Here is a 25,005-nt window from a genome sequence, read left to right as displayed (position 1 = left end):
GCGACGAGATCACAAACCCGGAGGCGCCGGCCCGGGCGCTGGCCCGGCGGGGCACGGCCTTGGCAGGACAGCCGGGCGGCACAGCCTCGCCTGGGCCCGTGGGGGGCTCTGGCCGGGCCGCGGGGGCACCCTGGACCACAGTTTTTGAGGAAACCCAGCGGAGTCACAGCTAGTGTGACAGCATCCAAGAAGCGGGCTGCCGGAGGCGTGTTCCATCTTGATGCAGCAGATCGCAGAACCCATTTTGGAGTGGGCAAGTTTGGGGGTTCGGGTAGCCCTCAGTCTGTCCCCCAGTTAGGGGGAAATGATGTCCTGAGCTAATCCCATGCAGGCTTTGTGGACCCCACCCCCACTCCAGACTAAGGCCATCAGGACATTGGGAAAGACACGTCCCGTCACCACCAAGGGAGGGTGGCTGGGACCTGAGGGTGGAGTTGGGCAGCCAGGTTGGATATAAAAACCAAACACGTGGGCCTTGTTCTCTCTCTGGCTCGCGATCGCTCGCCTCCTGGCTTCACCGCTCCTGGCTGGCGGCGAACTCTGAGAGCGCCATTTTGGGATTCCTGATCGGCGGACTGGGTAGGACTCATTTAAAACTTTGTCTCCCACTTTTCTCCCAGAGCTGTCCATTTCCTCATTTCCCCTTCCCTTGTAAATAAACCTTTTTTATGAACCTCTCACGTGTGCCTGCAGTAGAGCATTGATAAGTCCTTTTAAGCGCGCGGGTGAGGACCCCCAGTCAGGCACCCCGTTTTGTATCGGGGTTGCTCTACAACACCCCTACCACCCTGGGTGAGCCACTAAACCGCTTCAGTTTCTCCCCCCTCCCCCCCAGGTTCTCAGGCATCCCTTGGGGGTAGCGGCAGACACCCAAGTGGCCCCCCTGCCAGGGCCCAGGGTGCCATGCAGGACACCAGGCACCCCCCACGGGACAGGGAGTCCCCTCACACAGAATCATTGCATCCCCCACAGAAGAACTCTCACGTTTAATTCAGATAAAACTTCAGGTGGCCTGTGCACAACGAGCATGCTTCTGGGTGAAACCGTAGCAGCTGGCCCCCCTAACAACTAAACACATTCACTTTACTAACCCTAGATGACCCGCCACACCACGAATAGCCCAGAGTCTGAAACCCGGGGGTACGGAGCGCTGTGGTCAGGAGACAAGACGCACTACCTCTCTGCAGGAACCCACGCGCTCACGCCTTTCCTGTTGCTCAACGAAATTCACGCATCACGGCCAGAGTGCCAGCTTTTCATCTTCACTCACTGCAGCAGCTTCGGGGAACAGGTGGGGGGCTTCGGGGGTCTGGCCCCTCCCTGTATTCCCAAGCACGAGAGCAAATCCTGGAACTCCCCTCAAGGGCCCTCCAGTCCTGGCTCGGCTGGAATCTGGTAAGGGGGGGGTCGGGGAGTTGAGGAGGGTGTGGGAGGCGGCATCACCTGGCTGCCAGGGGATCCCAGCAGGACTGAGGGTCCCAGACTGCGCTGGGAAGGCACTAGGCTGCCAGCCCTGGGAAGGGGTGGGTACGGTGGGCACAGAAGCAGCGAGAGAACACTCTGTCCTGGCCAGGTGTGTGCGTGGGGTGGGGGGGCTCCCTCCCCCAATCCTGCATCTCCAACCCTCTAAATTGCTGCTGGCTCCAAAGACACTCCCGCTGTAGGGGAGCAGTCCTGGCTGGCAGGCTTCCTCTCCTGGGCGCACTGCTGCAGAGGGATGCCCTCCTTCACCCTCCCGGGCGTGGCTGCCGAGTGTGGGGGTCCTTCCAAACGTAGGGGCTGTGTACTGCGAGGGGTACGGGCCGGGTCGAGGCACCCCCGGGCCATGAGCATGCTGTCGTCCCACAGGCGGGCACTTGGGGCGTCTGCAGCTCTGGCCACTGCCCCACTCAGACGACCAGGTAGACCATCTTCTTGCCGTTGATGTTCCGGGTCTTCAGCCCCAGGTACCGGCGGCTGTTCATCCTGGGCTGCCCGTATAGCATGTCCTCGATGAACTCCGGCTCGTCGTGAGGGCGGGTAGGCGGCTGAAAGCCAAGGGCCGTGCGCAGCCGGCGGCACAGGAAGGTCACAGCGTCCGCCTCCTCGGATGGCTCCTCGTACACCGGCTGCTTCATCTCCTCGTAGGCGGACAGGATCACCGCCTGGAACAGGTTGATCAGTATGCAGATCATCACCAGCAGGAAGGAGAAGAGGAACAGGACGCCGAGGACCCTGCTGTGGGAGAAGGCGGTGTCCTGGAACGCCGAGACGCAGTAGGAGAAGATGGTCTGCATGGCGTGGACCAGGTTGCAGTAGTTCCACTCGTGCTGCCCGAACACCAGGTAGCCGAAGGCCATGTAGACGAAGAAGTAGACGGCCACCACGAGCGCCATGTGGCAGATGCAGGGCAGGGCGGTCTGGATGGCCCTCTGCGCCAGGCGCACATCGTAGAAGAACCTGGCGTAGCGGAGCGTCTTCAGCGTGGTCAGAAACAGCAGGAAGCCCAGGGTGACCCTCAGGAGGCGGTCCAGTTGAGCCACGGTGTGAAAGGGCACGAACTCCCTGGGGTGGGCCAGGTAGAAAGCGACCAGTTCCGAGGCCAGGAAGTGCTTGGCCAGGAAGAGCACGATCAGCACGGCGAAGAGGCACTTGAGCGTGAGGTTGAGCTGGTTGTACACGCTGCGCAGGTAGGAGGTCCGCTCCTGCAAGATGACGTAGCCCTCGTCCAAGGTGTAGGCCACAAAAAAGATGAGGATGGCCACGTACAGGTAGATCTCGGCCGAGGTCTTCCTGTTGAAGTCGGCCAGTGAGAAGGCGTGCAGGTCCACGCTGCTGTTGACCGTGCCCAGCTCGGAGACCTCGAAGATGACCGAGATGCTGCAGAACAGGCTGACGTCCGCGTTGAACGTGGTCAGGTCCACGATCACAGCCCACGTCTTTTCATCGAGCCAGTTGTTCTTCTGGAGTTTCTTGAGTCTCAGGCTGGAGTTGAACTGCTGCTGTTCTGTGAAGAAGGAGAAGGCGTACCCGCCGGACCCGTAGGTGTGCAAGTCCCCGGACGCCTGGTACAGCCACCTCTTCTCCGGGGGCTTGTACGTGAAGCCATTGAAGACCCTGGCCGCGCTCCCCTTGTCCACCACCTTCCAGCTGTCCATGTAGTTCTGGGTGTCTTCCGGGTCGGTGCCGTACTGGGAGTGGCAGTGGATTTCGCGTCCGATTCTGTTTTGCACGAAGTTTTTGGAAGGCGGGCACGCCTTCTCCGCCGGCGTGGCCCTCAGCTGCCTCATCAGCGGCAGGCCCAGGATTTTCGAGGTGGTGTCGGGGAGGAAGGTGGGGTTCAGGTCGTTGTGGAACAGGGGCAGCGCCACGCGGGTCAGCCACCCGTACACGTCCGGCAGCTTGCTCACCTGGACCAGCTCGGCGGAGACGTGCTCGCGGAGGAGCTGGCTGTAGTAGAAGCTGTCCGTGTGGCGCAGCACGGGGAGCAGGCTCAGCAGCAGGCCCAGGAAGATGAAGTGGGTGACGATGTAACTGAGGAACAGGTACGCCCGCCGCCTCATCCTCTTCTTGTGCCTGAATATCCTGATCTCGTCCGCGGTGAGGGGCTGGTACATCCGGGTGCCCCGGATCCAGATGACCTGCTGGTGGAGCCGCTCCATCTCCGTGGGGGTCAGCGCCTTGCCCTCCAGCTTGATCTCGCTGTAGCGGTGGTTCCCGACCCACGAGATGTTCTTGCTGTACTTGGGCTGATTCGCCCGGAAGCCCGTCATGAGGATGACTTTCAAGACCTGGATCAGGAGGACCGACTGGCAGAAGGAGCAGAAGGACGCAAAGAGCCAGTCCAGCGACTTCTCGTAGCCGTAGGTCAGCCCGTAGAAGACGATGAAGAAGGAGGAGATGCTGGTGCTGGCGAAGACCAGGAACCAGGCCACGTAGACCCAGCAGTGAGGCAGCGTGAGCCGGGGCTTCTTCTGGAGGGCCTTGGAGAGGTCCAGCGGCTGCTTGGGGCCCGGGGGCGGGGCCTTCTGGTTGTTGTTGAGGTTCCTGTTGCTGGCGTTGATGTTTGCGGTCTGCGAGGGGCGGGCCGGGACTCCGGCCTCCTTGGGCTCCCGCTTGATGGAAGCCGTGCTCGACCGGGACATTTTCTTCTGCGAAGACTTCGGGGTCATCTTGGCCTCCTTGGCCTCTTTGGCCCCCTTGGGCCCCTTGGCTCCCTTGGGCCCCTTGGGCCCCCTGGCCTCCTTGGCCTCCTTGGGCCCCTTGGCCTCCTTGGGCCCCTTGGGCCCCTTGGCCTCCTTGGTCCCCTTGGCCTCCTTGGGCCCCTTGGCCTCCTTGGGTTGCTCCTCGGTCACCTGCCTGTTGTGCCACTTTTCCAGGTGCTCCTCCCAGTGCCCGCCTTCGTCTAGCAGCCAAGGGTATGGCTGGGGACTCACGGCCTCCAGGGTCACCTGCGGCCTCTTCTGGGAGTAGGTGAACAGAAAAGTGATGGCCACCTGCACGGGCAGCGTGATGATGGCGCTCTCCAGCCCAATCATCATGGCGCGCACATACTGCCCGCCCTCGTACTCACTCTCCTCCTCATTGCTGAGGTTGAAGAACATGATGTTGCACAGCAGCGAGGCCATGAGCATGGCCAGGCAGCAGGACAGCCGCTGCAGCCGGTTGAAGGGCTTGGAGATGACGCCCAGGAAGATGGAGAACCACAGGTGGTTCTTGCCCAGGCTGTAGGACGCGTCGATCAGGAAGTAGTCCTCCTTCCGCAGCGGCTGGTCTGGGGGGATGGCATGGAAGGTCCTGTCCACTTTGGACTCCACAGACAGCCACTCCCGGCACATGAACAGCCAGATGTGCCGGCTGAACAGATTCTCCACCTTCATCCTGCTCAGGTACCAGCTGGGCTCGTCGCCCTCGTTGTTGTGCCACACGCGGACCGAGTGCACTTCCCCCAGGTCGCTCTTGGTGGCCAGGAGGAAGGTGTTGATGCTGCCACGGTAGAGAGTGATGAAGTGCGGGTGGGTCAGGCAGTGCACACTGCTGTTGGCCTCCGTCCCCTGGAGCTGAATGAACACGTTGGACCTGGTCCCCGCCCCGCAGCGGCTGCCCGTGAAAATGGTCACCAGGTAGCACACGTGGTCGTAGGGGTCGTTGTCGGGCAGGACGATCACGTATTCCCGAAGAAACTGGTCCGTCTCATCTCTGTGCAAGGCCCAGAAAGCTAGGATTATGTACATGACCAGCAGGGTGAGGACGGTGAAGAGGGCCACGGGGTTTTGGGGGACTTTCTTGATGGCCACGAGCCGCAGGTCCACGGGGTTGGGGGCCACGAGCATCTTGGCCGTCAAGTAGCGGGTGTGCAGGATGAGCTGGCTCAGGCTGCGCTGCCGCCGGGTAGGGCCTCTGCCCCTGCACACGCAGTGCACCCGGTCCAGAGTCGTCTTCTCGCCCAGCACGCAGGCGTAGTCTCTCCACTCGTTCTGGAGGCCCAGCATGTCGACGCAGTAGACCCTGAAGACGGAGATCCGCACCAGCTTGTCGCTGGGTGTCAGGATGAAGCGCGGGGCCTCCAGCATCACCAGCATGGTGCACTGCGCCGAGAGGCTTCTCTGCGCGATCACGTCCAGCAGGGACGGCGGGAAGCACAGCACGTGCACCTTCTTCACCACACAGCTCGGGTCAAACAGCTCGCTCCAGTTGGCCACCGGGGGGATGTCGTGGGGCACGAGGAAGGTGGCCACCAGGGCATTGGCGTCCACCTGGTCGCCGGCAAACACCGACACAGTGAACGGTACCGTGACCTCCGTCACGATCTGGACCAGCAGCTCCTTGGGGACCCTGCAGTCCACCTCGACCTTGAAGGCGCCCGTCGTCTTCCCCGGGGACTTGTCGGACAGCTTGGTCTCCTTGTCGGGGCTCATGGTGAGGTTGAACGTCGTCCTGTTCAGGGTCTTCAGGACCAAGAACACCTCTGTGACGTCGGGCATGATGTCGATCAAGCCCCCGCTGGCATTGAGGCCGGTCACCCGCATCCCTACCACCTGCGCCGTGCCATTCAGCCAGTCATTCAGCCAGGGGAAGGGGTCCTTCGCAAACTCGCAGAACATGGTGGAGATCGGGGAGTTTGTCGGCAGGAGGGGGACGCCGCTCACGTTGATCGTGGGGCGGAAGCAGCTGCCCAGGTCCCCGCCGCGGGTGCAGAGCTCGCTCACCTGCCACGGCTCTGACTTCTTGACGTACATCTTCAGGCTGGCGCTGCGCAGCTCGGTAGTCTCGTTCCCCGGCACCTTGCCGGCCAGGACGACCTCTGCGAGAGACTGGACCAGGTGCAGCGGCCGCTCGATGAGGTCCCTTCTGGACCTCAGCTGAAGGATGTTGGACAGGCTGGTCAGCACCCCGGTGCACACGGTCTCTATCTGCTCCGAGTGGACACTCGTGGTGTTGTGCTGGAACTGGCGCAGGGCCTCATTGGTCTGCCAGGTCCTCAGCGTGGCAAGCTTCCGGGCCAGGGTGCTGAACTCAGACCCCTTCTGGGTCAGCTTCGCGAGGACCATGACGACCTGGCTGATCTCCACCATAGTGCCCAGGGGCATGAGGTACGTCTGGTTGACCAGGTGCTCCCGGAGCTGGACTCTGTCGGCCAGCAGCGCGGGCTCGTCTTTCATGCTGTTCAAAACAGAAGCAATGACATAAGCGAAGTAGCCCGCGGGCAGGTGGGCCCTCCTCTGAAAGTAGAGGGACAGCGTGGAGTCGCGGCCCACGGTGTAGTTGACCAGCTGCTGCATCAGGGTCTCCGAGGAGAAGCTGTCAGTGGGCGGCAGCACCACGACAGAGAAGGTCACTCGAGCAAAGGCCCCCAGCACGTCGAAGACCTGGGCGTACAGCCTCATGGCGAAGTGGGTGGGCTTGGGCCCCACGGGGAAGAAGGAGGGCGGGGAGTACGGCTTCATCCCCAAGTGCAGGATGATGCCCAAGTTGTTCTCCTTCAAGGAGCTGATCTCGGCGAAGCCGTACAGGTCGGCGATGACGATCTTGTAGGTGAGGGGGGTGTTGAGGTCGCGGAAGTTATCACACCGGACCACGAATTTGGTCACCAGCGAGATCCCCTTGGGCGGCTTCACGCTGCAGTCCCCGACGCGGGGGATGTGGTTGACGATGAAGGAGTGTCTGAAGACCAGGTCCCACCCGCTCCAGGCTCTGACGTGGGCGGCGACCCAAAAGGTGGCTTCCGTGAAGTCCTTGAAGGCCAGGGCCTTGAAGTACATGTACTCGGTCTCCCGTCCCGTGGTGGTCTGCCCCCCCCAGTTGAACTGCACCTCCTGCCCGGTCTGCGTCCGGATGGACCAGTAGTACGTGTCTTCGGGCGTGCAGCTCGTGCAGTTCACGAACAGGGAGAACCTCTCCGACGTGACCAGCACCGTGTTGCAGTTCTCGATGCAGGAGATGCAGGCCTGGGGCGGCACCCCGCGCAGCACGTTGACCTGCTTGTCCGCGAACGCCGTCCGGTCGCCCTTCTCCACCACCACCCTGAAGAAGTACACCAGGTTCCCTTTCAGCGTCTTCGGCTGCAAGGTCAGCACCGAGGTGGGCGGCGTCCGCCACTGCAGGGAGCCGGCCTGCTTGGCCAGGCAGACCTCCTTGCTCTTCACCGCGATCTTGTCCCCCTGGTAGTTCCCGAGGTTGGTGGTGCAGTACCAGAAAAAGTGGAGGCCCTCGTTAGGGCGGTGCGCATCCGGGTCGGAAGACAGGGAGCCGTCCAGCACCAGCCTGTCCACAAAGCTGATCGTCGTGTTGGAATTCCCTTGAAGAACTGCCTGGAGGGGGCTTCTGCCCACGATGGAGTAGACGGCGTCGGACATGTGCCGCGGGATGCTGGTGCCCGCCGAGTCGCGGGAACCGCCTGTTTCCACGATGGTGAGGGAGAAGTTAAACAGGTACACCCCCCAGTCTAGCGTATTTCTGGGGATGCGTATGGCCAGGGTGGACCGATCGATGATGAACCCCGAGAGCGGCATGGGCCGCTTCCAGTCGGGGGTGGCCCCCACCGCGGGCACGCGGAACACCTGCCACTGCTGCCGGAGGCTGTGGGGCCGGGAGCACACGAAGTCCCGGGTGACCTCGAGGAGCTCGTCCGTCCTCCTGCTCATGCGCACGGGCGAGCCGCTGCCGTGGATCCTCACCTGGTAGATGGCACAGATGCCCTGGCAAGCCGCGGGGTTCTCCAGGGCGCGGCCGTCCGCGTCGAGGACCAGGGTCGGGGACCCTTCCGGGGGGCACCTGGCTGGGGCGGCGCCCGCGTCGGGGGGCGGGCCGGGCGCCCGGCGGGCGGCGCTGTCGTGGCGGGTCCATCGCGGGCGCCGGGGCCGGCGGAGGCCGCGGCGGGCCCGCAGGCGCGGGTCGGGGGGTCCGGGCGCCGGGGCGCAGAGCGGCACGTGCGCGCAAAGGCCGGGGCGCGGGGGCGCGGGGCCGGGGAGCGGGGGGACCCCCCAAGAGCCCCCTCGGGGGCGTCGCAGCGCGCCCTCCGCTTCCGGCGCCGGGCCGCGGACCCCGGGCTGGAGGCGGCGCGCCGGGCCGGGCGCCGCGGGGAGGGCGGGCCGGGCCCCTGGCGGAGCCGGCGGCCGGTGGAGGCGGCCGAGGGCCGCGCCCAGGAGGAGCAGCAGCAGCGGGCGGAGCTCGGGCCCTCCCGGCCACATGGCGCTCAGCGCCGAGGAAGCGGGGCGGGGCGGGGCGTGTCCAACCGCCGCGGGGGCGCGCGGGGGCGCGGGGGGCCGCAGGGCCCCACGGACGGCGGAGGTCACGGGCGGGGCTGGGGGGTCACGGGGCAGCCGTTGGGAGGGGGCGCGCTGCTGGGGCCCAGGGCTGCTGAGGTGGGGGGGCTGCGGGGTTCCTGGATCAGCCCAGCCCCTGCGCAGGTCTCTGCATCAGGGGCTGATCTGGGGTGCACTTTGCAGCCCCACTGAGAAGGGCCCTGAGCTTGGGAAACTACCTGTGACTGTCCAGGGGACCCTGAGCCCCAGACCCCTGGTCAGCACCGCGGGGATCCTCCTGAGCTTTTCCTGCTCCCTTAGGGTGAGGCCTCTCGTCCTGATTCTCTCTTCCTTTTTTTTTAATTTTTAAAAAAGATTTATTTATGTGCGCACACAAGACCTGGGGTGTAGCCAGGGGCATGGGGTTTCCTCTGCCTTTTTTTAATGTCCAGCAGCTTATCTTTACTCAGAGACACCCCCAGCCCCAGCTTCCCTAAGAGCCTCACCTGGGCGGGGCTTTTACTCTCCTGCTCTTCTCCCTGCCCCGCGGGAGCGGCCCCCTCAGCCACAGCCTGCTGGGCGGGCCGCGGACCCCTGACCCCTGACCCCCACCCGCGTTCTCTGGGTCCGCAGGGCTGCCCGGCCTCCATTCCTGGCCCGCCCCCCAGGATAACCTGCTGGCGAGGAGACCAGCTTCCCGCCCGGGAGGCGCTTCGGGTTTTTCTATCACAGATGACGTGCAGGGCGCCCCGCGGCGCCCCGCACCCGCCCCTTGGGATAAGCAGATCTCACAGTTAAGAAAACAAATTGCTCCTCCCACCCCCCCCACCCCCCCACCCCCCGCCCGCGACTGCCTGGGGTGAAGCGTCTCCATTTACCTTTTGTTGAAAAAATAAAAAACCTTTTTTATTTTGGTAATTTGTCCGGCTTTGTGTGGGTGCAGCACCCTCCAGCGTCACTGCTCCCCGCACTGCACCCCCTCCGGTCCCCCCAGCCACATGACCCTCATGCCAGGGGCCGGGCCAGGGGAAGGCCGGACGCCTGCCGGTCCTCCCTGCGGGCCTGCCCTCGTCCCTCGCACCGCAGGCTCCCCCTTGACACCTTCCCGAATGTGTGGGTTTGTGGATTTTTGAGCCACCCGGGTCCAGTCTCCCGGACCCCGCTCTTCCGGGCAACCGTCCTGGTTCGAGACCTGCTCCCAGCCGCTCTTCCCCCTCGGGGATGCCCCTGGGCTGGGGATGCAGCCCCCCTGCCCTGGACATCAGGGAGTATGGCCTTCCCTGCTGCAGACCCCAAGCCTGCCAGTGCCCCAGCCCCATCCACCAGCCGCCACTGGGCCCTCCAGGGACACCGCCCAGCAGGCTCCGGGGGAGGGGGCCGGGGAGTGCAGGACAAGGCTCCACACAGGCTCCCCCACCGCAGCGGAGACCGGTCCACCCCTTCCCTGCCGCCCTCGCTGTTGTTCTTGGCCTTTGGGGGCCTCCTGGTCTTGCCGGGGTGCAGTGTCTGAGCTTCAGGGTTGGGTGATCTTCATGTGAACCAGCCAGATCCCACCAGGCCCTTCTCCACAGCGGTGGCTCCAGTTTGCACTGGATTTGGGGCACAAGGAGGTGCTTGTCTTCTGTGTAAAACTGAAGGGCAGGGCGCGGGAACGCCAGGGATGGGGCGAGCGCTGTCTTCTCCTGAGCGCGGGTCCGCACGAGGGACCAGCTGAGAGCGCGGTTTGGCGGCACGTGCCCGCGCGGCGTCGTCCCGGCCCGTCTCCTTCCTGTCCAGAGCAGCCACATCGCTCCAAAGGAAACCAGCACCCGACAGCAGCACCCCCAGCCCGGCGGCCCCCGGCTGCAGTGCCCGCTCATCTTGTCGAGTCCGCGGCTCTGCCTGGCTGGGCCCCCGAGGGCGGCGGCCCCCTCAGCCGGGGCCGCTCCCGGCTTCTTTCACCCGCCTGCCGGGAGCCTGCGTCGGGCGTCCTGTGGGTGGCTGAGTCATCTCCCCTCTGCGCACGGAACGCGTTTCCGCGACCCCGGCCTCGGCTGACGGACCCCTGGGCCCCCGGCTCTGAGCACTGCGCGGGGCGCTGCTGGGAGCTCTGCGGTCCACCCCTGCTGTGCGTGAATCGCGGGCGGGTTCTGTCTGTCCCTCGGGGGTCCCTCGCTCTTCCACAGCCCCGGCACCGTCCTCATCCCGGCAGCAGCGCGGCAGGCCCGGACTTACCCACATCCTCGCCGGTGCCCGTGGCTCCCTCTTTTTGGCCAAAGCTCCAGCCATCTGACGAGGGGGGACGCGGCACCTGGTGATGCCCCCGTGGGCGGCGCGGACCCTCCTGTGCGCCAGTGGCCGTCTGCGCGTCGGGGGACCCTCCCTTCCCTTCCTTTGCTCATTCTCAGAGCGGGCTTTCCCGCGACGCCGCGCTGCGGGCCTGCCACGGGGCCTGCGCCCAGAACGCTCGCCGGGGCTGCGGTGTCCTTCACCTGCGCGGTATTATCCCCGGAGTGGAGGAGCTCTTCATTTCCATGAAATCCGATCCGGCCCGGTGGCCCGTCCCTGTTCTTTTGGAGCCGAGAGACCAGGCCGCGCCCGGCCGGGCCGACTCCTGAGCCGGCTTCTGAGTCTCAGCGTAAGGGAAGCTGATTCCGTGCAGGTGCTTCTGGAGCCAAATCAAAGCCAGAGGCCCGCGATGAACAAGACACAGGATTTATTGATAAATGACACAGACCCTGAGCCCGCCCTCGAGCTGCCGTCTGGCCTGGGCCCTGCGCGGCGTCGGGGGGCGGGGTGGGGGGGGTGAACCCCGGGGGAGCCGGAGGCCGGGCCGGGGCGCTGCCTGCGCGCAGGAGGGGGAGCTGCTCCCCGCGAGGGCGGGATTTGCCGCCCGGGGGCTCCGGAAAGGCCGGGCGGGGCCGGTCCCCGGCGGGGGGCCCGGGAGAGCCGGGCACGGAGCAGCCGCCCCGACGGCCGTGGGGGGCCTGCAGCGCGGCCGCGGGCGGGAACTGCCGGCGGTGGGAGCGAGTCCCCGAGGCCGGGGTCCCCGGCGGGGGGGAGGCGCTGGAGGGGCCGGCGGGCGGGGCGCGTCGCTCTGCCGGGGGGCCGGGAGCCCCGCGCCGTCGCCCCCCCCCGCACCCCCACAGGCGGAGGCCGCGGCCAGGCGCCGCCCCGCGCTCCCTGACCCGGGCCCGCCCCGCCCCGCCCCGCCCCGCCCCGCCCCGCCGGGGGTGTGTCGGGGCGGCCAGTGCGCTTGCGGGGAGGGCGCCCCCCCCGCACCCCGCCGCGCCCCGCCGCGCCCCGCCCCGCCGCGCCCCCGCCGCGCCCCCGCCCGCCCCGCCCCGCCCCGCCCCGGAAGCCGCCGCCGGAGCCGCGACCGCCCCGACCCGGGCCATGGCCGCGTCCGCGCCGCTGCGCGACTGCCAGGTACCCCCGCGCCCCGCCCGGCCGCGCCCCCCGGCCCGCGCCCCGGGGTCCCGCGAGGGGGCGACCCGGGCGCGCTCGGCCCTTGCGATCGCGCGCGGTCGGGACCAGGGACCCTCGGGGGCCCCACCCCCGGGCGCCCCCGCGCCTGCGGGACCCGCAGACCCCGGGCCTCCCGGGCCCGACGCCGAGGCCGGCGCCGCGGGCCGCCAGGGAGAGGCTGAGCCCGTCTGCGGAGGAGGAAGGGGGGCGGGGGCGGGACCGCTCCCCACTCGGCGGGGGTCGGGCCCGGGAGCGCGGCCTCTGGGCGCTCCGACCACCCCAGCCGTCCCCGCGGTCAGACCCACGTGCCCCGACGTCAGGCGAGGGGCCGGGGAAGGTGCCCGCGGTGGGCAGAGTCCACCTGGCAAGCGCCCTGGGCGAGACCTCGCCGGGCACTCCAGGCCGGACCCTCTCTGCCCCCAGTCCCCCCGCATTGCGGTCAGGGCTCCCGTTTACTGAATGTCGGCTCCCTCACCGCCCACGGGACCCAGAGTCCCACTTCGGGGTGCAGCCAGGACCTCAGGGGTGATTTGGGCCGTCTGGGAATTGCACGAGGACCGGCCTCAGGGCTCAGCTCTGCTCCCAACCCCCTGGGGCAGCCGAGCGCCCGGCCCTCCCCTCAAGGCTGCGTCTTCGGAGACCCATGGCCTCGGCCCTCGGAGGCCTGGGGCGCTGGCAGGGGGGCGCAGGTGTGTGCCGGGAAGGCACGTGGACGGCGCCCCAAGTCCCTCTTGCTGTGCAGGCGTGGAAGGACGCCGGGCTCCCGCTCTCCACCACCAGCAACGAGGCCTGCAAGCTGTTCGACGCCACCCTCACCCAGGTCGGCTGACCCAGAGGGACGGAGGCCCCTTCAGTGACGGTCCACAGTGAGGCCCAGCCCCTTTGACTGCTGGGGAGACTGAGGCACAGGAGGGAACTGACCTTGCCGTGGGCTGGTTAAGGGAGGAGCAGGTGCTGCCGTCTGCACTCGCCGGGGAAGAGGAGAGCAGCTTCCCACGAGGGGGAGGCCGCTCCTGCCCCACCACACAGCGGCCCTAACCCCCACGCACACCCTGTCGGGGCTTGGGGGGCTGAGCCTTCCTGCCGGAGCCTTCCCGGGGTGTCCACGCCCCGGGGCCTCCGAGACGCACGTGCTAGAAGAGGGTGGACGTCGCGCAGACATCTGCAGGGCGGATTCTGAAATCTCACGTGTTAGGACAGTCGCAGGCTTTGAAAAATAGGCAAAAAAAGGATTAGAAGTAAATGCGCCACATCGAAACGCCGATGTGAGGAGATTAAGGGAGGCCTCGCCCGCTCCCCGTAGCGGTGTTTGCTGTTCTTTTTTAAAAGGTTGGTGAGGAGGTGGAAAGGCCGGGGTCCGGGCCCACTCTGGGCGGAGGAAGCTGGTGTGTGGGCAGGGCACCCGCCGGGCACCTTGCCATAAAGGATTCTTTTTGCCAAAGACCGGCTCGCGGGCCCTAAGTGTGCCCGGTGTTCAGTCTCTATAAAAGTTTAGTTTTATAAAAGTTAGAGCCCAGGAAACAGTTGGTAGAAACGTTCTAAACAGAGAAAATGTTCTAGGATGAGAGCGGGCTGAGGCACGGGCCTCTAACGGGAGCCTGGGTCCGCTCTGCTCCGCCCTGTGATTTCAGTATGTGAAGTGGACCAACGACAGGGGTCTCGGGGGCATCGAGGGCTGCCTGTCGAAGCTCAAAGCCGCAGACCCGACCTTTGGTGAGTGACGGGGGTCGGTGACCCCGCTCCTCTGGCCCTGGCGGCAGCAGCACGGCTGCCGCCAGGGCCACAAGCCCACCCTCCCTTCGCCTCCCGCCCCAGCTCTCAGTGTCAGAGAGGGACCGAGACAGGGTCCCGGCAGTGGCATCTGCGATTGGCCCCGGGAGGCCCTGAGCTGGTGGTAGCGACGCTGTCGCCAGTGAGGGAGGGGGTGTGGGGAGCCCCAGCAGCCCCTGGCCGGTCACCAGGTGAAGGGGTAGGGGCTCAGCCACAGGCCCCTGAAGGCCTCCTCACGCAAGTGTCCGCAGAGACACGGCTGCTTTCGGAGTTGCCACCCCCCACGCCCCTGCTGGGACTGGCCTGGGCTCTCGGCTGCTTTGGACGGTGGGCGGGGGCAGGGCACACAGCCTGGCCGCCAGGCTGGCCCTCGGGGCAGGGGTTTTGTGACTTGGCCGCCCAGACCAGCCCAGTCACGGGCTGTCTCCTGCCTCCCCAGCCATGGGCCACGCCATCGCCAACGGCCTGGTGCTGGTCGGCACCGGAAGCTCCGTGAGGCTGGACAAGGAGCTGGCGCAGGCCGTGAGGACCATGGTGCAGCTTGCCCAGACCCAGTCGCTGACGCCCCGGGAGCAGCTGCACGTGGCGGCTGTGGAGACCTTCGCCAAGGGGTGAGGGGTCTCCTGGGCCCGAGGCCGTGCCAGGCCAGAACGCGGGCTCCGGGCCGCCCGACTGCACAGGCCTCCGCGCTGAGTGCCGTCAGGAAGGGGCAGCGGGATTCCCCGGCCGCGCTCACAGCCACTGGTTTCGTTTCATTTGATAGGTTGCTTATTTCCTTTGTTATAAAGTTATCAGGGCCAAATTACAGAACTATATAGCAGATAGAAGAGGGAAGAGAACGCTCCCTACGGCTTCCTGCCCTAAGACAGCCTGCGGGCATTGCCCAGAGCCCCATGCGCTGCCACCGTTGCCCCTGAGACCTGGAGTGCTGGCGGGGGAGGGCCCCGCCGAGGGAAGGGTCTGGCTGAGGCTCCACCTTGAGGTCTCAGGTGAAATTGTCTTTAGCCACTTGCTTAACCAGTTTGTTTTTTGGCATGAAACTGAGAATAAAGTTTCCCACTGGCTTTTCAGTTTTCTAAGCCACAGTCCGACACAGGAAACCTCTCAGAGCTTTAACCGATTCGGCGCAGACCGTGGCGGGAAACGTGAGCTCCAGGGCGGGCCGGGCCTCTGAGACCCTGTCTTGGCTTCCAGGAACTTCCCGAAGGCTTGCGAGCTCTGGGAGCAGATTCTCCGGGACCACCCCACAGACATGTTGGCCCTGAAATTTTCCCACGACGCTTACTTTTACCTGGGCTACCAGCAACAGATGCGAGACTCTGTGGCTCGCATTTACCCCTTCTGGACCGCCGACATGCCCCTGAGCAGGTATGTGCCCGCTAGACACCACATGTGTCCACGTCCCCCGCCCTGGAAGTGGCCCCTGCTGCCCATGCCGCCCTAGCCCTTTGCAGCGAAGGCTTCGTGCTTCTCCCAGGACCCTCACCCCTCCCTGCAGAGGCGGGGCCCGTCAGCTCAGCACACTCTGCTGCAGGGACAAGCGTCCCCTTGCACGCCACGTGTCCACCACGGCAGGACTGGGCTCCTGGCCAGAGAGGCAACTGCTGCCTGGACAGGCCTGGGGGACTTGCATGGTGATTAGGTGCCCAGAGCAAAAGGGAACCCTGCCCCGCCCCTCTCCCGCGCCCCCCGCCAAGGCCAGAGCGGGTCCCCCCGAAGGAGGCTGAAACTAGTTCACTCCGTGCTTGGGAGAGGGAGACCAAGTGTCGCCGTGGACAGCTCTGGGGACCCCCATCAGCTGCGTGGCGCCTTAACCGTAGGGCAGCGGGAAAGGCCAGACAGGCAAGCAGACGGCAGAGCTGGGCCAGGACGCTTTCCCGGGGCCTGCCGCTGTGCCGCTCACCCGGCGTGTGCACAGGAGCGGGAGATTCCATTTAGAGAGCTGGCTCCTGCCGCTCTGGGGCTGGCACGCCTGAGTCCTCCCGCCTTCAACTGATTGGACGAGGCCCACCCAGGTCCGAGGGCAGATGATCCCAACGTTAGTCTCCCTGAAACACCCAGATCAGCGCCTGGCCGAGTGACCCAGAGCAGGCCCCACTGCCCGGCCAGCTAGCTCGAAAGGCCAGCCCACGCCTGGCAGCGCCTGGCACGTCAGCTCTCCTCGCCTTTTCTCTCCGCTTTCAGCTACGTGAAAGGCATCTATTCTTTTGGACTGATGGAAACCAACCTTTACGATCAGGCGCATAAGCTCGCCAAAGAGGTAGGCGGCCTTCCGGAGAGCCGCGCCAGGACCGGGGGGGAGGGCTGGCGGAGCGCACACCCCACTCCGTCACCCTGCAAGGCCCCCCACTGGGCTTCTGCCTCAGGCACGGGGCAGCTGCCACCTGTCCCTGCCCTGCCCTCTTAACCACGCTGCGGCAAGCCGAGTCCACGGCCAAGACAGCGGGCAGGGCGCCTACACTCAGGCCTCGGCTCGGCGCGGCCCTGGACCCCGCCGCCTCTGACCCATGCCGGATCCGGAGCCTGGAGGGGGCGTGTCTCGAAGTATTTGTGCCATCCTGAGCCTCGCGTTTCTAAGTGTCACTGGTCTGCTGGGCGATGTGGCAGCTAAGGCTGCTTCCGCTGGGCCCAGCCGGACCTGGGCCGCCTCCCCTCCTGGGGGTGGGGTCCCGTTGGCCAGCGCTTCACTTGACCGCTCCCCCGTGCGGAGGGAAGGGTCGGAGCCACGTGGCTCTGCTGTGCTCCCGCTCTGTGCGCCGGCTGGCACGGTGGGCGCCCCCACACGCCTGGCCCAGGCCACGCCGAGACCACAGCGGTCAGACCCTGCTGCCAGGGGTGTTTCTCGAGGCCTCCCTCCTCTAGCTCTGCTTCTCAAAGCATGGAAGCAGGCCCAGGGGAGCTCTGTTCTTCATGGGCGGCGGCAGCCACTCCACGCCCAGCTCGGCGCTGGTACCTTTTCCTCCACGCAGCACCTCCGCCCGCGAGGCATTGGAATACTTGTTGTGGGAGCTGGGCGCTGAGGCTCAGCGAGGTGGCGGCTGGAGCTGGCCTGAGGCTGTGAGCGCCCCTGGCCACCTGCCCCGCCCACTGTCCTTTCAGCTGCCTGGACCTGACCTGGGTCCCAGCACCCCTGCCCAGGACACAGTCAGCACCTGCAGAGGCCACTGGGGTGGGCTGGGGGGGTGGGGGGGACGGCCTTGAAGACTGTGATTATGGAAACGGGGCCTGGGCTCAAGGGCACCCCCCGCCACAGAGGGGGCCAGCCTCGGAAGCGCTCGTTGGAGGCCACGGCCACCAGGCCTTTGTGTTAGGGGCACCCAGCTGGCACGGGGAGTAGCAGGGGGCTCAGGAGTCAGAGGGGGGCCAAAAGTTCAGGCTGATGCCTGCCAGGAGCAGGCAGGGTACACAGGGTGCGCCTCTGCTCCCTCCCCTACGAGAGTGGGGGGCTCAGCAGCCCCTGTGAGCAGAGCCTCAGGCAGGCCACAGCAGTGCCCGGCCGTGGGCCTGCGAGCTGGACCCAGGCTGACGAGGGGCAGGGGAGCAGAGGGCAGGCAGCCTGGGGAGCCACAGTCTCCACAGCTGCGGAGCCCGGGCCATGGCGTCCAGGGTCACAGTACAGGGAGTGGCTCAGTGACAGAGGCTGAGGGCGCAGATGGGGGGACAGGTTGGGGTCAAAGGCTAGGGAAGCAGCAGGGCAGGATCAAGCTGTCCTCGTAGGCCTGGAAGGACTTGGACTGTGTCCTAGGGATCCTGGGGCGGGCTCTAAGCCAGGAGGAGGCTGGTCGCGGGCCTCAGAGAGAGGCAGTCTTAATCTCTCGAGGGGAAGAGCCGCCACCCTGAGCCCAGCTCCATGCCTCTGCCAACAGGAGCGCGCCACACGCAGCGGGTCCATTCTCAGGGCTGAGCATCCCAGCTTGCTCGGTGCCGCCGCCCCTGAGCTCTTTCCCAGGGTCCCCATGTGGACTGGCCAGAGGGCTTGCTGGTGGCCACATGGCTCCTGCTAGGCCAGCTCTGGCGTGGGAGCCTGGGCTCGTGTGGATGGTCCACAGTTGCTGCGGGTCCGCTGGCCGCTGCCTGGCGCTCAGTGGGCACCATGAGCGGACCAAGGTCTCTGCAGGGTGAGAATCATACCACGTCCTGCTGGCCTGGCTGGTTGCTGCCAAACTTGCCAGGCGCGTGAGCGGCCGCTGGTGGTCGTGGTATCGTCAACGTGAGCCCAGGCAGCCCCGGGCCAGGTCCTCCCAGGCGTGGGGCAGCCGGGAGCCCCGCCGCAGCAGGCCGTCCACATGGTGCTGGCACACACGGCCGCCGCCTGGTCTCTGGCAGCTCCCGAGGCCGGAGCGCCGGGGCACATGGCAGAGCTGCTGCTATGCGTGGAACGCTGTGGGTCAGGGGTAAGCCCCTGCTTTGGAAAGACCCTGCTGCCCCCTGTGTGAGTCACAGAGGCCAGACCGGGCGGCGATGCCTCCCCTCGGCACCGGTTGGAGGTGACACCAGCCAGCACGCCCCAGGCAAACGGGCTGGCCTCTGGGGTCAGCGTCATTTTGAGGGCTGCCTCGAGCGCCCCCAACACCTGTTCAGCGGGGGCCCCTGCAACCCGGGCCGCCTGCCACGTGTCTCCCTCGTCTCCCCCCAGGCTCTGTCCATTGACCCGACGGACGCGTGGTCCGTGCACACCGTCGCCCACATCCATGAGATGAGAGCGGAGGTCCAGGACGGCCTGGCGTTCATGCAGTGCTCCGAAGCCCACTGGAAGGTGCGTCCCGCCGGCCGCCTGCCGGAGAAGGCCGTCCTCCCGCGGCTGCGCGAGCTCTGCGGTGGGAGCCCAGGGGCCAACCGGTCCTGCCCCCCGTGGTGTGCTCTGGCAGCCATGGGAGCCCCAGCACCTGCCAGCGCTTTTCAGGGGTTTTAGACTTTCCTGGCCGGAGGCACTTGGTTGTGAAAGGCATGGGAATGAGATGCCAGGGCCCTGGAGACCGAGGGCTGGAACCCGGCATGGCCCTGGAGCGGCTGCTCCAGGTGTGCTGGGGGCGCCCGGGCCGCCTGCAGGGCCCACACGGGGCCGCGCTGCTGGGCCCATCTGTACCCTCAAGCTCTGCCAGGCCCTTTCCAGCGGCTCCCGCCCCTGGCTTGCTGCCCAGCTGTGGTGGCCGCCCGCCTCTGTGGGCAGTGGGTGTCTGCGGGCTCTCGTCTGGCATACAGCTTGGTCAGCTGGCGAGGCGGGGCCTGCTGCCCTGCCCATCGCTGCGCTGCAGGGGGCTTCCAGGGTCGGGGGGCGGGCAGCCGTGAGCCCAGGGCTGGCCTGCTCTGCCTACCAGGTTCTGCACTGGCCCAGCCTCGGTCTCCCCCATACTGCGGGAGGGGGCTCGCCCGGCGCTGGGCTGTTGCAGGTCCCTGCGCCCTCACGCGGGCATCCTGCGGGGACACTAGACAGCGTCCGTGCTGGAGATTTCGTCCCGACTGTCAGATTTGCTCTAACTCTCTCGTTCTCCCCAGGATTCCGACATGCTGGCTTGTCATAATTATTGGCACTGGGCTTTATATCTCATTGAAAAGGTGAGCTGGCCCGCTGCCCAGACCCGTGCTGATGTCCAGGTCGCTGTCCCTTTGGCTGGCTATTGGCCGGCCCCTGGCGTGCCGCGGTGTAGCCGCCCCTTTGCCCGGGCCCTCCGCCCCCGGGCTTTCTCGCGGTCAGGACTCAGGACCGTGCCTGCCGGTGCCTTGCTGGGGCTGGGCTCACCAAGCACACCTCCACCTTCGTTGCCTGAAGGAGCTGAGACCCTCCTGGTGCTTTGCCCCCAGGCCTGGGGCACCCCGAGCCCCAGAGATCCCGCCACTGGGCCCCCTGCGAGGCTGCTCCCGAGTCTTGGCTGCCCCTCCCCTCCACGTCACTCACAGCAGCTTGACCTTCCAGGGCGAATACGAGGCCGCGCTGACCATTTACGACACCCACGTAAGTGCCCGGCCCCCCTCCCATCGGGCTCAGCGCGGTCCCCCCGCCCGACAGGCCTTTGCGCCCACCCGCGAGGCCCGGCCGTTACCCGCGGGCTGAGGAGAGCCTGCACTTGTGCGGGGGCCGGGCCCGGCGCCGCGTCGCGCCCGGAGTGGGGTGGGGCGGGCGGAAGGTGCCCACCTGAGCCGGGCCGGCGTCTCCACGTGTCTCCCTGGCCGTTTTCCTCTGGCGAGGGCCTCGACCTGGCGTGGGACGTCTTTCTTGCCATTTCAACCTTTTGGAGCCGGGGGCTCCCCAGCGTGCTCCCCCGCGCGAGGCAGCCCCGCTGGCCCCGGCTGCACTGTCCCTCGCCCCTGCGCCCCACTCCTCGCGCCCCTCCCGGCCCCTAGAGACGCTTCCAAGAGAAAAAGCCCGCGCAGGCTGCAGACGCCTGAGTGACGAGGCCCGGGCCAGGAGGACGCCGTGACCGGGGGGCTCGGCGCCAGGGCCAGGCGCTCCCTGGAGCCTTCCCTTCGAGTCGCCTTTTGAGCTGCAGGATCCTGGGGTAGAAGTGAGGGTGGCGCTGACTGAAGCCCAGACAGTCCTCCTAGAACTGACACGCGGGAGCGCGACACTCCGGGCCCCGTGGTCCGCGCCCGGGAGGCGGGAGGTGCCGGGGCCAGACTGCAGCGTCGGGGGCTCTTCCTCAGGCCTTCCCGGGCCCCCCGCCCCCCATCGGAGCGGCCCAGAGAGCTGGGCCCAGTGCACAGCTTCCCCGCCCTCGCGTTCCAGATCCTCCCCAGCCTGCAGACCAGCGGCGCCATGCTGGACGTGGTGGACAGCTGCTCCATGCTCTACAGGCTCCAGATGGAAGGTAGCCGGGTCTCCGCACCCCTCGACCGCTGCTCCTCCCCACCAGAATGGGGGAGGTGGGACCGGGGCCCGCAGGAAGGGGCTGGGAGCCCCTCCAGGTCGCTGCAGGCTGCATACCAGCTCTGCGGCTCCTTCAGCCACGCTGGGCGTGGGCCCAGGCCTCACTGCCCTCTCTCCCAGTGCCCAGCGTGGCCTCTGGCCTACCCAGGGTGGTGCCTGCCATCCCCACAGCCTGCCCGCCAGGCCTGTGTTGCACAGGTGGCCCTGGCCCACGTCTGGGTGTCTGGGTGCCGCCTCCATCCTGGAACAAGGGAGCTGAGGGTTTCTCAACACCCTGGGATTCAGAGAGAGGTTTCTCAACCGGGTCGCCCCACGCTCTGCGGGGAGTCTGGACGTGGCCACGGCTCTGGGGGCTCCGGAGGTGTCAGGCCAACCACGAGCAGCGGGGCGGGGGGTGTCTCCAGCCTCCCTCAGGCCAAACAGAGCCAACCCTGAGCCACTTGGGGCTCCAGGTCGGCAGAACAAGCTTTGTGGAGGGTTCTGGGAGGCTTCCCGGCAGAGGTGAACTGTGAGCCCCGAAGAGGAGGCTTTGCTAGGCAGAGAGGGGCAGAGAATGTCAGAGTCCCTGGGACAGAAGCCAGCAGTCTGTCAGGGCCGGGCGGGCAGTGAGGGCAGGGGTGGGGGAGGTGGGACGGACAGCCTGGCACCCCTGCCTCAGACAGACTCCTCTGGGGCCCCAAGGCCCCACTAACCCTTTACCCCCAGAGGTGGACCTTGGTCCCCACGGGGCTCCAAGGAGGCTGGGGAGCAGCCCGGCTGGGAGCGGAGCAAAGCGGGGGCTCTCTGGAGCTGAGCAGCCCAGACATCGAGGCTGCTACTGGGCGCCCGCATGTGACCCGCATGGGGAGCTTCACCAGCGGCTTGGGGCTCGCCCAAGGGACCCGAGTCCCGCGCTTCAGCACGCGCTTGCTGCCTCGCCGGCGGCGGCTTTAGAGTCACACAAGTCAACCTGGACCGACGCCTGCTGCCCTGGTGTGAGGCCAGCGCTGCTGCTGCCATGGCCTCCTGGCCTGGAGCGGGGTCCCGAGATCCGGGGGTGCGGTTCACGCCGGAGCCTCACCGAGTCCGGGGTCTCCTCCTGTGTCCTAGGGGTGTCTGTGGGTGAGCGGTGGCAGGAGGTCCTGCCCGTGACCCAGAAGCACAGCCGCGACCACGTGCTGCTGTTCAACGATGCGCACTTCCTGATGGCGTCCCTGGGCGCCGGGGCCAGCGGGACCACGCGGGAGCTGCTGACCACCCTGCAGGAGGCCAGCGAGTATGCAGAGGGCTGGCCCGGGTGCTGGGGGCCGTCTGGGGCCTGCCCGGGGTGCCCTGCCTGCCAGGGAGGCTGGGGTGAGACCCAGGGAGGACTGCCCCAGGTGTGACTCCTCCAGGTGTGCCCCCAGGTGTGACTCCTCCAGGTGTGCGCCTCAGGTGTGTGCCCCAGGCATGTGCCTCCAGAGCGGGTACATCTTCCAGGGTCCAGTTGTTTCCCCCAGGACGGAGGGCGGCTGTGAGGGGCTCCATGTCACAGGTAGCCTCTCACAGGACTGCCCGTGGGGCCAGGGCCGCAGAGGTGCTGCTTCCGGGCTGAGGGCGCGGACAAGGCGCCTCTGCTCTAAGCCTGTCGCTGCCTCTGCACGGTGGCAGTGGCTCCTGCCCACAGTGACCGGCTGGAAGGACTGTGTGCGGCAGGACGTAGGGCAGTGCCCCTGGCCTGGGCCCTGGCACCGGGGAGGGAGCCAACTCCAATCTAAGCAGGGTCGGAGAGGTGCGGTGCCCTGCGGCCTGGCCACAGCCTGCAGCTCGGAAGGCCTGAGAGCCACTGAGGAATTTGCTTCTTGCTTTCAAGATGGGTTTGGAGCCGCCGCTGCAGGCCAGCCCCAGGGCTCGGCTGCCCAGCCGCCGGTCTCCAGTGTCCATGCCACCCCACCGCCAGCCCTCCCTCTGCTGCGCCGGCTGGTGCAGCCACCCCCGCTGTACACAGGAGCAAACCGAAGCCAGGGCTGGGGCCTGATCTTAGAGCCGTGTTCTCTCCCTATGCACCAAAGCGCCTACTGTGCGCGGGCAGTGCCGGGGACATGGGCTGAGGAAGGGGCCCCCTCCCCTCCCTCAGGCGGGCGGCAGGCGGACCCTGTGGGCAGCGAGGCCCCTGAGGGTACGGTCTCGGCTGGCAGGTCCCCAGAAGAGAACTGTCAGCTCCTCCTGGCCCGAGACGTGGGGCTGCCCCTGTGCCAGGCTCTGGTGGCGGCCCAGGAGGGGCACCCTGACCGCGTGCTGGAGCTGCTGCTGCCCATCCGCTACCGCCTCGTCCAGATCGGGGGCAGCAACGCCCAGGTGAGCGGCTCTGGCCGGGGCCCTGTCGTCCACTGCCCGGCTCATCCCCGAGCGGGTCCCACCACCGCCGCAAAGCAGGAGGCTGAGCCGCCCTGTGCTTCCAGAGGGACGTCTTCAACCAGCTGCTGATTCACGCCGCCCTGAACTGCACGTCCAGCGCCCACAGGAACGTGGCCCGGTGAGTCCTCCTGTGACCCCGACCCGCTCCCGTGCAGCCGCCTCACAGGCCTCCAGCGCGCAGTGCTCCCACCTCCCTCCCCTACACTGGGTCCTGCCTTCCGAGCTGTGAAGGCTGAGGCGACAGGGTGCTTGTCTCTTATCGGCATGCCCAGCCTGGCCAGAGGGACCCCACCTGCGGGCCTGCCTGCCCCCCAGCCCATGCCTCATTCTAGCCGTGCTGGGCTGCAGCTCCCCAAGCACATCCTGCTGCCCCGGGCCCCTGGGCCTTTGCACATGCTGTGCCTCTGCGTGGGACCCGGCTGGTCCTCCAGCCTGTGGGCTGGGCGCCGGGGCGAGGCTGTGGCTCCCAGGTGCTGAGACAAGGGCCAGAGAGAGCAGAGCTCGGGACTGTGCCCCCTGAAAGTGACAGCCGAGGGGAGGCCCGTGGGCCTTCGTCCATCCTGGCCCGCTGCCCTGATGGCCTCGCCTCTGCCCAGCAAGAAGGGCGTCTTCTTGCTCCCTGCCCCTCAGCCGCGGCTTCAGCTGCCTGTGTCCTGCCCTGGGGGCGGGGGCCATTGGAGCCCCCATATTATTCTAGAAGATTCCCCAACAGACCCAGTCTCTGTTTCTGCAGGAGCCTGCTGATGGAGCGAGACGCCTTGAAGCCCAATTCGCCCCTGACGGAGCGGCTCCTCCGCAAGGCGGCCGCTGTCCACCTCCTGCACTGAGCGCGCCTGGCCGTCCCCCTCCAGCAGTGAGCGCCCTGGGCTGTCCCCCGTGGGCCTCGTGGGTCAGAAGCGGCCCTTAGGAGAGCGGCTGGCTCTCAGCAGGAGGCCCTGTAACCAGCAGCTTTGCCGAAGAGACGACGCAGATGCATTTGAAACGTGGCTCAGAATCTTCTTTTCATCCACGGTGAAGGGACAGAGTGCAGCTGGCGGGTCAGAGCCCACGCGGTGTGCCCACCAGCCGGGGGCACGGCCTGGCCATCACGGGGCAAGGGCCGGCTCAGCCGGGAGGGGCCTCTTCCCCGCGGCCCTGGGCGCTGCCAGGAACGCCTCTCCCGAAGGCCTTGCCTTTGATCTCTCCATGTCTAGACCAGAGCATCAAGGTTCTTGTCCAAGGGTCCCCTGGGGAGGAAGTGACTTGGGGGGGTTGCAGCTGGGGCGGGAGCCAGTGGAGGTGCTGCTGAGTCACCCCAGACCCTCATCTTTCTGGGCAGGGCCACTCCCCTCCCCCAAGTCTGCAGGCAGAAGCTGCCAGCTTCCCGGAGGGGCGGCTCTGGTGGGCCGGGTCTGCGGGACTTGCGCCCCCCACTCTGAACTGCACGTCGTGGGCCCCCTGGGGACGGGCCTCCTTGTCCGCTGGCTTTAATGGCCGGAATGCGCTCGCGCAGGGGCGCCCCCTGGTGCCCTCAGGCTTGTGGCAAAATCCAAAGCCTGTGATGGTGCTCTTTAACAAGATGAGGCCGCGGGGTGTTGCGGGGTGGGCACTCCCGTGTCCAGCTCCCTGCCCCCAATAGCCGCCTGGACTACGCCCCCGGCCCAGCTGCCCGAGGCCCATGTGCGCCGGGGGCAGAGGGAAGAGCAGGTCCCTGGGACGGGGACACCTGCGCCAGGTCAGACAGACATGGGCCGGGCCTCTCCCGTGCCAGGCCTGCACTGGTCCTTCGGAGACCCACTTCCCCTTGACCTGGGGATGGGCCTGGGCCAGGGAGCCAAGAAATGG

At 66.9% G+C, this 25,005-nt stretch overlaps 2 protein-coding genes across 2 annotated transcripts; one reads left to right on the top strand and one right to left on the bottom strand.

Annotated features, from left to right (window-relative positions):
• Positions 1-949: 949 nt before the first annotated feature.
• On the bottom strand, positions 950-8,669 carry PKDREJ (polycystin family receptor for egg jelly). The gene has a single exon (XM_054696834.1). The coding sequence runs from the start codon at positions 8,667-8,669 to the stop codon at positions 1,890-1,892; it is 6,780 nt and encodes a 2,259-aa protein (XP_054552809.1). The 3' UTR covers positions 950-1,889.
• A 3,396-nt stretch (positions 8,670-12,065) lies between these two features.
• On the top strand, positions 12,066-24,276 carry TTC38 (tetratricopeptide repeat domain 38). Its single transcript, XM_037513380.2, has 14 exons — positions 12,066-12,131; positions 12,913-12,990; positions 13,802-13,883; positions 14,380-14,551; positions 15,135-15,308; positions 16,125-16,200; positions 18,577-18,696; positions 19,437-19,496; positions 19,855-19,893; positions 20,665-20,746; positions 21,895-22,060; positions 22,962-23,121; positions 23,226-23,299; positions 23,915-24,276. Exons 1-14 carry the CDS (start codon positions 12,099-12,101, stop codon positions 24,006-24,008), a joined length of 1,410 nt encoding a protein of 469 aa, XP_037369277.1. The 5' UTR covers positions 12,066-12,098; the 3' UTR covers positions 24,009-24,276.
• The last annotated feature ends 729 nt before the right edge of the window (positions 24,277-25,005 follow it).

The sequence above is a fragment of the Talpa occidentalis genome, unplaced genomic scaffold, assembly GCF_014898055.3.
Source record: "Talpa occidentalis isolate TD23 unplaced genomic scaffold, MPIMG_talOcc4v2.1 talOcc4.16, whole genome shotgun sequence".
Classification (NCBI taxonomy): Eukaryota; Metazoa; Chordata; class Mammalia; order Eulipotyphla; family Talpidae; genus Talpa; species Talpa occidentalis.
This window is presented reverse-complemented; position numbering and strand designations above follow the sequence as displayed.

Bases quoted from the DNA above. Each gene is read 5' to 3' on its own strand.
- PKDREJ (XM_054696834.1), bottom strand. From the start codon at position 8,669: ATGTGGCCGGGAGGGCCCGAGCTCCGCCCGCTGCTGCTGCTCCTCCTG.
- TTC38 (XM_037513380.2), top strand. From the start codon at position 12,099: ATGGCCGCGTCCGCGCCGCTGCGCGACTGCCAG. The intron at 12,991-13,801 runs GTCGGCTGACCC...CTGTGATTTCAG, and splicing joins TCGACGCCACCCTCACCCAG to TATGTGAAGTGGACCAACGA. The intron at 23,122-23,225 runs GTGAGCGGCTCT...CTGTGCTTCCAG, and splicing joins TCGGGGGCAGCAACGCCCAG to AGGGACGTCTTCAACCAGCT.